The 16,170-nt window shown below is 42.8% G+C and overlaps 1 protein-coding gene across 1 annotated transcript in view; it reads right to left on the bottom strand.

The window, feature by feature from the left end:
- Positions 1 to 1,893: 1,893 nt before the first annotated feature.
- LOC140296317 (NLR family CARD domain-containing protein 3-like) overlaps positions 1,894 to 16,170 on the bottom strand; it is a 57,793-nt gene continuing 43,516 nt past the window's right edge. Inside the window, exons 4-8 of the mRNA XM_072379713.1 lie at positions 7,862 to 7,961; positions 4,799 to 4,888; positions 4,217 to 4,295; positions 3,847 to 4,054; positions 1,894 to 3,680 (exon numbers count right to left, since the gene is read on the bottom strand). Coding sequence (XP_072235814.1) covers positions 1,894 to 3,680; positions 3,847 to 4,054; positions 4,217 to 4,295; positions 4,799 to 4,888; positions 7,862 to 7,961 — 2,264 coding nt within the window. The remainder of the gene's footprint in view (positions 3,681 to 3,846; positions 4,055 to 4,216; positions 4,296 to 4,798; positions 4,889 to 7,861; positions 7,962 to 16,170) is intronic.

The following is a 16,170-nucleotide window of genomic DNA, read 5'->3' on the forward strand; positions in this document are numbered from 1 at the left end:
AGACCATCCACAGGTGTTCTGTTAGCTGTTCATAAAAACAGTTTGATGAATCCTGACCTGAGTGTTTCCAGTCTGCAGTTTGGATTCTTCAGTCCAGCAGACACCTGCTTCACCCCTGAATCCTGCAGGTCGTTGTTACTCAGGTCCAGTTCTGTCAAACTAGAGGACTGGGAGCTGAGAGCTGAGGACAGAGCTGCACATCCTTCATCTGAGAGGTTACAGACACTCAGTCTGAAGAGACAATTACAGAGAAAAAGAACAGTTGGGATCAGAATCAATCACCTCTAACGCTGAATGTGGACAGAAAGACCACTTATAGGGAACATCAGGTTTATAAGCCTGTGATCATGTCCGTGCTGTGCTTTTTTATGCTCAAAGACACATCATGAGTGAAACAAGGAGTCCACATGGTGGCTGAGTCTTTCCACCTTGGAACTGCAGCTTATCAGAGACAGTCTCAGAATCTGATTCAAACAGCAGAGGGTTTCATGGGGAACAAACCTTAGGAACTAATGCCATCAGATTGATGGTGGGGCTGACTTCAGAGCTGCCAACCAGGAACAAAGTCTAACATTTATCAGCACATCATTCCCTTTGTGATAATGCAATCATCTCAGTGATGTAATCTCATAATGTCATTATTTCACAGTTATCTGAGAGGAGAGACAGGTGAAGTGGAGATACAGGTACTGGAGCTGACTGCAGCTCATGTTATTATCTGTACAATAACAGCTTCACAAATGTGTTCATCTGTCTAAATACTTTGAACATGATGACAACATCTGGTTATGATTTTACAGGTTCTGATAATACAAGCTGATCCATCATTTCTTCAACTCACTCACTTATTTTATCTCAGACCTCTTGACATATATCTATAATGCAAAACTTCAGTGGGGATCAGCATGATGCAGTGCTCTTGGTGGATCCCAGAAGCAGCTTGGATCCTCTGACTTGGATCAAACAGCCTGTAGATGGTTCCATAATGTTTCTCTGATAGATCTCAGTGTGAATTGTTGGGTGACTGTAAACTGAGCTCCTCTCAGGTCCTGTCCTGTTCACCATGTATATAACTGACAGAGTTTCACACTGAGCTGATGGTCATGTCCATCTTTATGCTGATGACACAGTCCTCTGTTATAGAGCTCAAACTATAAGCATGGACACTGAAAAACTGCAGTTGCAACTGCTTTTTTAAATGTTGTTAAATGTTGAACTTGTTTCAGATGCAGATAATCCTGTTTTCTACAACTGTGACTGTGGATGGAACTTTTACTGACTTTATAAATAAATGTTGTTGCTAATATTTGGACAGATGAAGGTCTCACTGTTAAAACTCATGAATCAGATTTAAGTGACATGTGTAAAACTGAGTTTTTGTACAGAAATGAGGCAGTTTTTCTACATTGTGTGGACACAGAGTGGAGGAGGAAATGTTGATCTATATGCATCCATCAGTCTCTACTCTGACACTCTGGATGCCATCTATCACTCTGCAGTTAAATTTGTGACAGGTTAACCTTCAGCTTCATCACTGCACTGTAATGAAGCAGAGGAGTAGGTGTTGTTCAGCCTCTCATCTTTGCCTCCAAAGTAATTGTGTCAGTTCTGATAACTGCAGTAAAACAGACGAACAGCCTGACTCACAGTTCAGTTTTGGATACTCTCAACAGTCAAAACTGAAATCAGCTGAATATAACATATTTATATTTATTATAACATATTTATCCTGTTATCTGATGAAAACAAGTTTTTTTTTTTTCCATTCTGCTGCAAAATGACCCGTTTTTATTTCAGAATGAGTGGAAGGACAGGGTTTTAAGAAGGTTTCACAAAGTCCACAAACGTCACCTGGCTTCCACTCTACTGAAAGTGGTTAAACCGGGTCTGTACTTACAGAGCTTTGTTGGACGCTTTGAACACTGGCAGCAGCCTCAGAAGAGCCTCATCTGAAGCAGAGTATTTCTTCAGGTCAAACACATCCAGATCTTTTCCTGATGACAGTAAGATGAAGACCAGAGCTGACCACTGAGCAGGAGACAGTTTATCTGTGGAGAGACTTCCTGAAGTCAGGGACTGTTGGATCTCCTCCACTAGAGAACGATCATTCAGTTCATTCAGACAGTGGAACAGATTGATGCTTCTCTCTGCAGACAGACTCTCACTGATCTTCTCCTTGATGTAATCGACTGTTTCCTGATTGGTCTGTGAGCTACTTCCTGTCTGTGTCAGCAGGCCTCGTAGCAGACTCTGATTGGTCTGCAGTGAAAGACCCAGGAGGAAGCGGAGGAACAGGTCCAGGTGTCCATTTGGACTCTGTAAGGCCTTGTTCACAGCACTCTGGTAGAAGAGAGTCTCTTTTAGTGATTTAGACTCCTGAGACTTTGATTGTTCTTCCATCAGGTTGACTCCAGAGTTGATGAAGGTCAGATGGACATGAAGAGCAGCCAGAAACTCCTGAACACTCAGATGGATGAAGCAGAACACCTTCTCCTGGTACAGCCCTCTCTCCTCTATAAAGATCTGTGTGAACACTCCTGAGTACACTGAGGCTGCTGAGATATCGATGCCACACTCTGTCAGGTCTGATTCATAGAAGATCAGGTTTCCTTTCTGCAGCTGCTCAAAAGCCAGTTTTCCCAGAGACTCAATCATCTTCCTGCTCTCTGGACTCCAGTGTGGATCTGTCTCAGCTCCTCCATCATACTTGACCTTCTTCACTTTGACCTGAACCACCAGGAAGTGGATGTACATCTCAGTCAGGGTCTTGGGCAGCTCTCCTCCCTCTCTAGTTTTCAACACATCCTCCAGAACTGTAGCAGTGATCCAGCAGAAGACTGGGATGTGGCACATGATGTGGAGGCTTCGTGATGTCTGGATGTGGGAGATGATCCTGCTGGCCTGCTTCTTATCTCTGAATCTCTTCCTGAAGTACTCCTCCTTCTGTGGGTCAGTGAACCCTCTGACCTCTGTCACCATGCCAACACAGTCAGGAGGGATCTGATTGGCTGCTGCAGGTCGTGTGGTTATCCAGAGGCGAGCAGAGGGAAGCAGTTTCCCCCTGATGAGGTTTGTCAGCAGCACATCCACTGAGGTGGACTCTGTAACATCAGTCAGGGGCTCCTTGTTGTGGAAGTCCAGAGGAAGTCGACACTCATCCAGACCGTCAAAGATGAACACAACCTGGAACTCTTCAAAGCTGCAGATTCCTGCTTCTTTGGTTTCAGTAAAGAAGTGATGAACAAGTTCCACCAAGCTGAACTTTTTCTCTTTCAGCACATTCAGCTCTCTGAAAGTGAATGGAAACATGAACTGGATGTCCTGGTTGGCTTTGCCTTCAGCCCAGTCCAGAGTGAACTTCTGTGTTAAGACTGTTTTCCCAATGCCAGCCACTCCCTTTGTCATCACTGTTCTGATTGGTTCATCTCTTCCAGGTGGGAGTTTAAAGATGTCTTCTTGTCTGATGGTTGTTTCTGCTCTGTATGCTTTCCTGGATGCTGTTTCAATCTGCCTGACCTCATGTTCATCATTGACCTCTCCAGTCCCTCCCTCTGTGATGTAGAGCTCTGTGTAGATCTGATTCAGAAGGGTTGGGTTTCCTGCTTTAGAAATCCCCTCAAACACACACTGGAACTTCATCTTCAGAGCAGATTTAAGGTGGCAAACTGGGTCAAAAAGTTCTAAATGAACACGACAAATAAGAACAGTCAATACAATACACAGAAAATCTTCAAACTTTTAATTTATCTGAGAATGAGTATTTGAACATGTGTTGTTCTGTGTGTTGAGACATCAGTAAATGTGTCATTTATCCATCAGGTTAAATCTTTAGAGAAATCCTCTTACTGCTCTGCAGACGGTCAGCCAGCTCCTCCTGCTTCATTCTCCTCAGGAAGTGAACTGTGATCTTCACTAAAGCCTCTCTGCTGCTCCTCTGCTCTTCATCCTCATCCTCCCTCTGACTCTCTAAGCATTCTGGGTAAACTGGACTCAGAACCTTCTGGATCTTCTTCAGCTCCTCCTTCACAAAAGTGAGCATGTTGTCCTCCAGCAGCTGGAACAGAATACTATATGAATGAGCCAATCAGACTGAAGTCATGGAGCCAAACATCAGATCCATGTTGGACACACTGACAATCCACTGGTCTACAAAGTGCAGCATGGAGATGACTGTGAACAGAATAGATGGAAAAGTAGTTGTTGTACATGTACAGACCATAAATATGGAGTCCAGCTGTGTTTGATGCTGCTGGGCAGACTGACCACTGGGAACCTCTGAGCTCTGCTGGTCCACTCTGTGGAGGAATCATGAAGAATGAGCTCACATTCTGTCTGTCCAAGGAATTTTTTGCAGGCTGTACAAGAAAATGTTCTGTTGTCAGCTGTACTGAGCTGCATACATCTTACCAGATGTATTAAAGAGCTTGTGGACAAACTCTATATTTAAGGGACATATAGCAAACACTTTTAATTAGACCACTTTACCAACCAGGGCAATTTCAAAAATGAGAAATAAATGTAGGACAACCAGCATGTTTTATTTACTGTTGGGAGCACCAGTACTGGAACTCTTTATTGACACATTTTATGGATTCTTTTAATTTTTCCCTCCAAGGTATCAAAATGGAACCGATTACTGAGTTTAGTTTAGTTTTGTGACCCTGAACGTGAACAAATGTGTTCCACATAACAGGGTCAGTGACTGATTGTAGAAGACAGTGCAAAGGGCATTTTAGAAAAGTCACAAATGAATTTGTGAAACACTTTTTTTTAAACATGGTTTTAAAAAGAAACTTACCTTTGTTTGACACGTTTGCGTTTACGTTTGCTGGATATATGACGTTTGCTTTCAAGCACACGGTGGGGCTCAGGATTTTCCAGCTTCCTCCTGATAAAAAACAAGTGTCAGGAACATTTAAACATTAATAACTGATCAGATATGTGCAGCACTTCTGTTGTAAAAAGCTGAAAATGTTCACTGTTTGCAAGCCACAGCCACCAGGCTCTATTGGGAACAAATACTACTTCAGAGGGGACAGTAGTAGAGGGGACTAGTGTTGATTATTGAGGTTTTCTGCTGATGTGTGACAGTAACACAAACCATCAGATGTAGATGGAAACTTTCTACAAAAACTCTGACTGTGGAGTTAAAAACTCACACAAACACACTTCGGACTTCCAACACGACGTTTGAGCCAAAGCACAAAGGACACTCAGAAACACCTCCTCTAGCATCCTTCTTTCCTCTTTGACTGCTGTGTTTGTGGAAAACATCCAACACACACCGCTTCACATATGAACATAGAAATGGATGTGAAACAGAGCTGAGCTCACATTAAACACATGTTGGAATGAAAACTGTTCAAACTGACTCTGCCACATTTCACTCTGTTACAGTGGCAGCTGGCCCCTTAGGGGGTGCTGGGGCCCTGCCCCACCTGGTGTTGATTGGAAAAAATATTTTTTGTATTTTTTTTGCATTGTTTTCCTGTTTCCCTTTAATATTATTATTATTCCATATGTTTTTTGGATGTTAACAACTCCTGCATACTTTCACTGATTTCTACAATCAAGAGTGTTATCAAAAAGTTCAGCTCCTTCAGGAATTTCTGCGATATATTTTGGTGTCTCTAACTTTTATACTTTTTAAACTATTCAGCTTTTATTCAAATTTTCCAGTCATTGAAATGAGAGCACAACTCTTCAAAAACTTATTCCTCTTTCCAACTTAACTACTTCTGCATACTTTCAGCTAGAGACACCATTCAAACTTTAAACGGGTCACAAGACATTCAGCTATTACCAAATGGTTCAGCTTTTTCAAATATTAAGAAATTTTGAAATATGACAGTTTCAAAAACATGAACAAATTTCAACTCTTTCTCCAGTTTACAACGTCTTCTTCTTCTTCCAACGTACTCCTGCATACTTTCACCAATTTCAACTATTGTGGACTCAAAACTTTCAGCTCTTTCAGGAGATTCCAGTTTTGACTTTTGGTGTTTCTAACTTTTATACGTTTTTAAATATTTAACATTTTATTCAAATTTAAGGCAAATTTTAGGAAAATTGAAATCTTTCTCCTCTTTTCAACCCAACTACTTCTACATACTTTCAGCTAGAGACACCTTTCAAATTTTAAATGTGTCACAAGACATTCGGCTATTACCACATGGTTCAGCTTTTTCAAATATTAAGCCAATTTTGAAAAATAACAGTTTGAAAAACAAACATTTTACCCCTTCTTGATTTTTATGAATGACGAGCCAACAGAGTGACTCATTGATCCTTTAAAGCTTTTTCTGATATTCATAATGTTTCTGGCTTTGTTTGTTTTTTTGTGTTTGTTGTTTTTGTTGTGCACCGTAGCTCTGCTGGAGCACCCTCAAATTTCGTTGTGCCACCCCGTACAATGACAATAAAGACTATTCTATTCTATTCAAACAAATTCCTTTAAGTTTCATACAGTTCAACTCAGAGAAACAAATCATACCTTAAAATGTAGGACAAGCTGTTCTCTTTCAGCCAATGTAACTACTAAAGAGATCACATTGACAGAACTTCATCTATGAGCCTTGAAGCGAGAGAAACCTTTCAAATTCTCTCACTAACTCCAATGGAAAGTTTGGTATGACACCAGAGACAGGTTCAACTGTTTTCAACTCGCTGCCATTTAAAAATCTTTCACTCAATTGAAATAAAAACTACATTACCTACATTTTCTGTAGTTTTCTGCCTTCATCCAGTTCCAGCTCCTTTCAAAAATTCCTTTCACAGCAGTACCTTCCGACTGCCAATCCTTTTTATATTTTTTCTCGCTTTTCTGTAGTTTTCTGCCTTCATCCAGCTCCAAGTACATTAAAAAATACCTTTCAGACCTTTTGAAACTTCAACAAATGACATTCTACTAAATTTTCAAATTGTTCTAATTGTTTTTCTTCTTTCTGAATTTTTTCACTTTTTGTTTTGCATTTTCTTTTCTTTTCTGCAGTTGTCTGCATTCATCCAGGTCCAGCTCCTTGAAAAATAACCTTTTAGACCTTTTGAATCTTCAGGTCTGTTATTACTTAGATTATTATTAGTGTTGTTGTTAGTGTTGGTCAGCTCAGACTCATGGGAGATGTGCTTGTTTCCTGCCATTTCCATAGTGATAACGGCGCGCCAGAGAAATTTCTGTTATACTTTTTTCAGCGTGAGAAATACCATGTGTGGCGTGTGAGCATGAGAACTTGTTAAAATGCGTGTGTCTCGTGAGACGTGAGAGCCCTGAATTTTAACATTAATCCATACAGTCCTGCAGTACTGGTTGCTGTTGCAATGGTTGCTTCAGTAAACACCATTGTGGTGTGGTCTATGGGCGTGATGTCATCAATGATCAACTGCGCATGCGGGTCACTTCAGGAACGTGAGCTGTTCAAACAGCCAAACAAAAAAATTGGATTTTAGCAGTAAATCGGAATTGTGCATTGAGACCTGCAGTGTGAATGTAGCCAAAGTGAAAGATAAATGTTACAAACAGAGTTTTTGTTGGAGCTGGTTCAACTGTAAGACGTGACTGGCTCACTCACTCATTCACTGTTGATTTTTATAGATTCAGCTGAAATCATACCCTTGTTGTGAATTTATCCCTTGATTGTACTGTAAAGTATTTGATAGCATAAAGTCTAATATAGCTGTTAATTGTTACCTTTTCTGTGAAACTGCAAACTGTCAAATTAAATTGTTATTGTGGAACTGTTCATTTTCAACCAATAATTTTCCAACTTAGATTAGGCAGGGAAATCTGTTGGCACATAAGCCCCACCAAGATTTCTTTTCACTAGCCGCCACTGCTCTGTTACAATATTTACACTCAGCTCACCTCTTAAAAGATGGATGTTGGTCTGATTTGAATCTGATAGGAGGATCCATTGACCGGTCACTCTTCATGGACACACAGCTGGTTCCAGGTCCAGGTTTGAGTCTCTGCTGGATCCTGACAGAAAAACACTTGTTGTCTTCAAACTAAAGTATTCAGTGATAGTGTTTGAGTCTGCAGTGAGACGGCCTGTCAGAGAGTCAGTGTGGCTGCTGTGGAACAATGTTACAGCTCCCCCTTGTGGCAGCTCTGCCACTCTGCAGGCAGACGTCAGCAGGTGTGTGAAACTGGAAGCTGGATGTAATTTTACCTGAGAGAAAACAGGAAGACTGAAGCTCTGAGCTTTCAGTATGGTTCTCTGACTCAGTCTTTACTGTTTGTGTGATCAGATTCATTCTGCTCTTTCAGAGACAAACTACAGCTGCACCACACTGGAAAACACTGACTTTGGAATATTTGATTTTTCTGGAATATAAAGTGTCAGATTAAAAAATTAGATCTTTTCACCAGATAACATGAGCAGATTTATTAGGAGAGAATTAATAACATATCAGTTACTAACATTACTGGGTTGATTTGGTCATTCTGTTCTTGTTTCTTCAGAAGCTTGTTTTAAACTGACGTCATTAAACACAACGTGTGAGAACGTAATATTTCCACATCAGCCGCCCTGTTCACTACATAATCAGCTCTTGTGAAAAAGCCACATCAGTGGACAGATATTCAGAAATATACTCCTTTTGTTTTAATAAAGAGCTGCAGGACTGAACTAAAATACTGTAGTGACCCACAATAAGGAATTTAGGAGAGACATTCACCAGAGGGCTTATACCTTTAAGAGCAAGAGCTTATGGGATATGCCGGTTCCGGATTCTATATAGTTTACATGTTGCCTAGCAAATAGGAGAGTTTCTTGTGTTTGTTGTTCTGAGATATATAATTTGTGGAGAGTAAACGGCCTCGACTCACCTCCGTCTCCTGTCTCATCAATATTATTTACGTCTCCACAATATCACATTACACACATGATGCAGCTAATTATCAAGAACTGATCCAAGTCTCAAGTCATTCAGCTGAAAACTGGTTATCATCTGAAACATGATGCAGCCTCCACTGAATACTGACAGATACTTACTGTTGGGCTGATGGAACATCATGTTGGAAATTAATTAACCGATCAGGTGACTGGTTGCTCTGAGAGGATACACAGCTTGGTTCTGGTTCAGGTTCAGGTTCAGGTTCAGGTTCAGGTTGGTTCCTGTGAATAAAGGTGGTTTGGTGATGTGAGTGCTGAGCTCTGACATGGAGAAGAGTCATGGACAGTTAGAGATGGTCATCTCACCTCTGAGCTTTGCTCTGGCTCTCATGTTCCCCACACAGAGTGGTTTTAGTGTCCTCACACTGATCCATGCTGCTGAATTCACATCAGCTCACACACACTTTCTACCTTCATCTGCAGAGGAAACACAAATCATTCATCTGCACATCAACTCAAATCCTCCTCTCCATCATGTGGGCTGTAAAAAGATCAGCTGCTGTACTTCCATCAGTCCACTAGATGGAGCCATGGAGCTACCACCCAGCACACTCATGATGATGATGGACCATTACGTACATTTACTGACATGAAACAGAGGGAGATCCACTGATTTAACGTCTGAACCAGAAACTGACTAATATGCTGTTAATAACAGAACTTTATACCCTGGGAAGGTTCCATCTTTGTCTGTAGGTTTCCAATTTATGTATAAAAGTACAAATAAAATGTCTCTGATAAAAACTTTTAGTTGAATTCAACAAACAAAAAGAAACATATAAAGGAAAGGAAAAATCTGAATAAAACATCACAAACTGAGCCATAAAGTAAACAGAACATCTGAATCTACTTCATTTCATCATTAGACAATATTAGTGGATTATATGTTCCATCAGAGCTGCACACAGCTTCATAACTGACTACAGTCAGACACATTTAACTGACATTCATGTTATTTTATTCTGAAAGGTGACACAGGAAGCAGCAGGAAGCTGCTGTGTTTGACTGTAATGGAGGAGCTGATGGTTTCATTCTATGAAGATCAGTTCTTCATGTAGAAAACAAACATCATCAGCTGATCATCGTGTTGTTTGATTCCAGTTCATCAATAATCTGATAATCATGCAGATTAATCTTAAAACTCAAAAGTGATCAAAGTTTGTTCTGAAATAAGAAGTGAACATGTTCCCCAAACATTACAGAGCAGAAACAAACAGCTTACAGGTTACAGGCTTTATCTTGTAATAAATCTAAAATTTAATGCCAGAAAAAAGGTAAGAAAATAATTTCCTGGTGCAGGAGCTACTGATACTGCAGCCTCTCTGTGAGCTGTTGCTCTTCAGGCAGATTTCATGTAAATGTTCTTGTGTCACAACTGAAGGTAACTTAGTGGCCAATATAGATACATCCCAGGTCCCCAAAGAATGATGAAACAGTTTGATCAGAAGGTGAACACCATGATATTTCATGGAGAAAATACTCAAATTTCATATTTTTGGATTTTCGGTCATAACATCAGTGAGTCCTTTAAAACAGATGTCTGTGTTTTCTTTAACTTTAACATTGTTCTCAGACTGAGTCAGAGGAGGAGGAGTCTGACAGCTTCTGATGCTTCATCTCCTCTTTCAAACCCTCCATCTTATTGTCTCAGATTACAGACATGTTTCCCTTCACAGTCTTGGAGTCATGTCAATTGAAAAAGACGAACTTCAGCATCCGAGTCACAACAGAGTGATAGAGCCATGTGCCAGCCTTCAAAAACAGACGGCATTCTTTGCTTTCATCCACCAAGTAACTCACAATTGGAGCCATTTTTTTTCTTGTTAATGCTATAAATATGCTGTTACTGTGCAAACCTGTGATAGTTGTTGTACTGTATTAAAGAAACAGACTGAAATAATAATTAATTATTTCTCAGTCTACGTTAGCTGTTTGTGAAGTTTTGTGCTCGTGCGCTACGTTCACTCACATCCTGTTCCTCTCTGGGGGCTAAGCCCCCCCTGTCCTTAAGACCTAGTGACGCCCCTGAAATCAACTCAAATCCTCCTTCCTTTTAAGGGTTAACATGTTGCTGAATAAATTTTATCTTTAGTAGGATCTACTCTTTCATTTTCAACCATTCCAATAATTTGGTTAGATTTTCATCAGCAGGAGCAGCTCTTTACAGAGTTTTTATGAATGCAGTCCCTGATCTTTAACATCTCCTCTTTTTTTTTCCTGCAGACACCTGAAAAACAGCAGCATTTGTGCTCTGAAAGTAATGAATAAAAATCAACAATAGAAACTAAAGGATGATTTAAAGAATTATTTCAGTCTGAATGTGAAGTCTGACTGAAAGAGCAGCAGAATCCCACACTGCAGGTTCCGATTGGTCCAACTGGATCCTGCAGCACAATGCAGGAAGTGAAAAGACTGAACCACAATGAACACTAAACCCCTTCATACATACACTGCATCACAGCTTCATAACGGAAGATCTGACAGGAAGCTGCTCTTTCTGACTTTAAAGGTGGAGACGACACTTTGATTCCAGGAAATAAAAACATGAAGCAGTTTGTTTGAGAAGGAAACAAATAAAAAAAATATCTTGTTGTTTGATTCCAGTTAATCAATAATCTGATAATCATCTATATTTGTTTTCAAACACAAACTGATCAACGTTTGCTCTGAAATAAGAAGTGAACATGTTCTCCAACATTACAGAGCAGAAACAAACAGGAAAGTCTGAACTTACAGATTGTTCAGAGCTAAAGAAGGAGAAGAGTCTCCGCTCGACAGACTGAGACGCAGGTGAGCTGCTTCCTGGAACCAGTCAGAGCAGAGTCCACCTGTGATGGAGGCAGGACAGATAAAATCTGTCTGACCAGTGGAGTTCATGTTAAAACACATCTCCAAGTTCCTGAACAACAAACTGATCCGAAAACATTTATTCTGCCGTTCTCTCTGAATGAGCAGTGAGTTTCTGTGTCCGACTTTAATGGAAGAAACCACAGTTAGTCCCACAAATTAAAACACAATGTGATTTATTTTGTGAATAAAACAATAAATAATATGTTTCTAATCAATAACAATGTAAATGATAATCATGCAGATTTATCTTCAAACTCAACAGTGATCAAACTGGAGCTGAAATAAGAAGTGAACATGTTCCCCAAACATTACAGAAACTAACAGGAAAGTTACTGAAGACAAAGTTCAGACTCACAGTTTGTTCAAACCAAGTGTTGAAGAAGACGAGGCTCCACAGACTGAGACACAGGTGAGCTGCTGCTGGAATCAGTCAGAGCTCCACCCCTGATGGGGGCAGGACAGGTAGGAGGGAGGAGCAGCAACAGGATCTGATTTCATCTTTATCTCTGAGTTGTTTTTTTTTTTTGTTGTTTTTTTTTTTTTTTTTTTTTTTTTTTTTTCCCCTGTCCTGTTCAGCATTATGGCAGCAGAATTGTAGTCTGAATACCTTTGATGCCAAACAGATTTGCTTTGCCAAGGGAAGTTTTATAAATGTAAAGCTCCCCTTGATGCCCATTTATTTATTTTTGTTTACAATATATAACATGTAATAGAACTGAACCGGACCGGGGGACAAGGAAAGAAGAAGAGGAAAGAAGAGGAAGCAGAACAAAAATAGAAACAAAAACCAGACAACCAGCTGCTACACCTGTAAAAAACAAAACAGACAACAATCCATGGCCTCTGAGGGGAATCCAGCCTTAGCGCCACCAGGAGCACCTGAAAGCAGACAAGCAGAGAAAAAACAAACACACAAACAAACAAAAACAAGCACAAGAAGCGGCAATCGCATACAACACAGCTGTGGATATAGATGACCTGAGACGACATGATAATACATCAACTGCTTAGCGAGCATGCTACTGGACTAATGAATGTGTGTGTGTGTGTGTGTGTGTGAGAACATGCAACACCCATGGCACAGGATCTACATGGTAACCGTGGTTAGTTATGAGTGTATAAGTGTACAGGGCCACAATCCACAGCCCCCCCCAAGCAATCAGAAGCAGGCAGAGAGGGCCACAAGACCCAGGCCACCAGCAGCCCCCACGGAGCACAGAACCCAGGAAGCCCACCGCAGGGACAACTATGCATCCACCCAGAAGACTGCAGAGGAAGCCCCCGGACAGAGCCCCCATAAGCATAGGGCAGAGGCCCTCAGAGAGCCAGGGGCAACAGCCCACCGACCCCGCCAGGTCCCAGCCGCCCAGACATGGGCCGTGCACTGGACCCGGGCCCCGGGAGCCCGAGCGCCCCCAAACCCCCCGGCAGAGGCCCCACCCAATACCCAGGAGGGCCAAGTGCCCCAGACAGCCACGCAGTGGGTCAGCGCCAGCCCCAGCGCCCCTGGCCAAGTGCCCTGGGAGTCAAGACGTGCCCACAGGTGGGTGAAGTCGCGAGCAGCAGGGAGAGGCAACGCCGCCCCCCCATCGGGAGAAGCACAGGCAGGCCAGGCGACAGCAAGTCCCAGATCCAGGCCCAATCATTACCACACACACTTTCACGTCCCATACATCCACACATCCTCCCTCCCTCGACTCCGCTGGGGTGTAGTGCAGCGGGCACACCAGGGGGCCAGCAGCCCCCCAGCCACCACAGACCCCGAACCAGCAGAACAATTAATTAATCCTCTTGGCCCCTCCCGCCCCGAGCAGCAACCAGGAAGCAGGGGTGTGGGAAGAAGACCCCTCCCCTCACCCTTCTGGCTCTTCAATATTTTCTAATAGTGAGCGATTAAAATTGAGGGGCAGCCCAACTTGTAGGACTGGGAGCGCGGCCCTCTGGGCAGCCTACATACCCAAAGAGCCCCGCCCACCAGATGCCACTCAGTGTAACCACCCCCCAAGACCTAATGTGTGTGTGTGAGTGTGTTTGATAAGTAGTAATGTCTAAGGTGTAATTAAAACAGGGGCGGGGAACTGCAGAGTGCAACCAAAGGGGACCACCTACGTGGCCCCATCCACTACACCCCACCGAACACACACGCCCCCAAAACCCTTCATGTGTGAGTGTGTGCTGTGTACAGGAGCCAGAAGGGAGAGGGGTATGGGGATATACACCGGGGGGAGCTACTCTCCCCCGGAGAAGGCAGCCAGGGACTGGCTGCAATAGGCATCCCCGCTACCTGGGAGCCAACCCAGGGCAGGAGGGGCTGATGTCCACCAGGCTCGGGGCCTGCAGCGACCATATTGCGGGAGCTACTGTACCCCCAGAAGGTACCCATCCCGCCCCACCCCACCCCGGAGGACCTCTACAAACAACAAACAAACAACAACAAAAAACAAACAAACAAACCTCCCGGTCACACCAGTCGCAGCAGCCCGGGCCTGAGACCCACCATCACACAGGCCGCCACCCCCCCCCAACAGGGGAAAAGCACCGCCCCCCCCCCACCGCACGCCCCAACACCCTGAAAAAAAAACAACCATCTGCGGACACCTTGGAGGTCCCAGAGCAACAAGCCCGGCACCAGGACCTGCACCAACCCACCCATACTGTGGCGCGTCCAGGACAACCCAGCCCCTCCAGGCACAGGCAGGGCCCCCCCCCGGGCGCAAGGCAGCACCCAGCCACCAGGGCCCAGGCCCAGCACCACCACCCATGCCGGAGCGGCCCAGCCACCCGGCATAGAGCCAGCAGCCACCACCCCAAGGCCTCTAAGTGACCCCGCCCCACACCGCAAGACAGTCCCACCCGCAAGCCCCCAAAACTGCCCTCCAAGCCCGACACACAGTCCCCCCCAGCAATGACCAACCCGGTCCCCACGACCCGCGAGACCACCAGACGCCCGAAGCCACACAGCCCCCCCCAGCACACACCCAACCGCCCAGAGCGACGGGACAGCAACCCACCACCACCACTAAGTGATAAAGCTAATCAGCGGGAACCAGAGAGAGTTAAATTCAGCCAATTGATGTTTTGAGGAGGCAGACATTGTTTCCATGCTAATATAATCTAAAAGAAAATTTCTAAACTGGTTAATACACAGATTCTTCTTCGCTTTCCAGTTCATGAGAATAGTTTTCTTTGCGATACATAACACTGTGAGAACCATGTGTGCTGAGTTAATTTCCATGTTGATGTTGTCTAAGTCACCCAGTATGCACAGTGTGGGGCATGCAGGGATGCTACACTTTAGCCATGTTGATAGGTCCGCACAGACTTCAAGCCAGAACTTCTGGACAGGCGCACAGAACCACAAAGCGTGTGCATAATCATCAGGCGTGTTCTCTGTGCAATGTGAGCAGATGTCTGAGTGTGTCAGACCCATCCTGAACATCCTTTGTCCTGTATAGTGTGTTCTATGAAGGATTTTGTATTGTATGAGCTGTAAATTAGAATTCTGAGTCATTCTGAAGGTGTTCAAACATATTTGTGGCCAGAAGCTATGACTAGAACTGATGGATAAATCTGCCTCCCATTTTGAGGATGGAAGAGACATTGTGTCATCTATTTTAGACAATAATTTATATATTTTTGATAGTAGTTTTGGGGTGCAGATGCTTAGAAATTCTGCTACCCTAATCGGGAGTTGTAAGTCTGGTTGGTGGAGGATATATTTCTTTGTTATTATAGACTTAAGTTGTTGATATTCTAGGAATTTATTGCTGCCTATCTCGTGTTGTGATATGAGCTCATCAAATGAAATAAAATGTCCATTTTGGATTATATGTTCCAGATGTTTGATTCCTTTGATCTTCCACAGAGTAAAGTTTAGCATTTTTTTGTTTTGCAGTATGTCAGGATTGTTCCAGATGGGTGTAAGCTTACATGGGACAATTGAAGACTTTGTTATTTTAAGAAATTCCCACCAGGCTGTCAGAGAGGTGCTGATGTTAATGCTTTTGAAACATTTGTGATGTTTTACGTTTTGACTAATAAGTGGCAGGTCAGAGATTTCCAGATTATCACACAATGCTTGTTCTACATTTATCCATGGTTCATCTATTGGGCTAGGTTTAAACCATTTTGATATATACTGTAACCTGTAGCTAAGGAATAGTGCTGAAAATTAGGTAAATCTAATCCACCACTGTCCTTGGTCTTCTGTAGGGTTTTTAAACTAATACGTGGTGGTTTGTTTTTCCACAGAAATTTGGAGATGCAAGAATCTAGTGACTTAAACCAAGTAGCAGATGGTTTTATGGGGATCATTGAGAACAAATAATTAACTTTTGGTAGTATCATCATTTTAATGGTTGTAACTCTCCCCATAAGTGATATAGGTAAGGACTTCCAACGAGAGAGATCGTCCTCTACTGTCTTT

Source organism: Leuresthes tenuis, unplaced genomic scaffold (genome assembly GCF_036924035.1).
Source record: "Leuresthes tenuis unplaced genomic scaffold, fLeuTen1.0.hap1 SCAF_1, whole genome shotgun sequence".
NCBI lineage: Eukaryota > Metazoa > Chordata > Actinopteri > Atheriniformes > Atherinopsidae > Leuresthes > Leuresthes tenuis.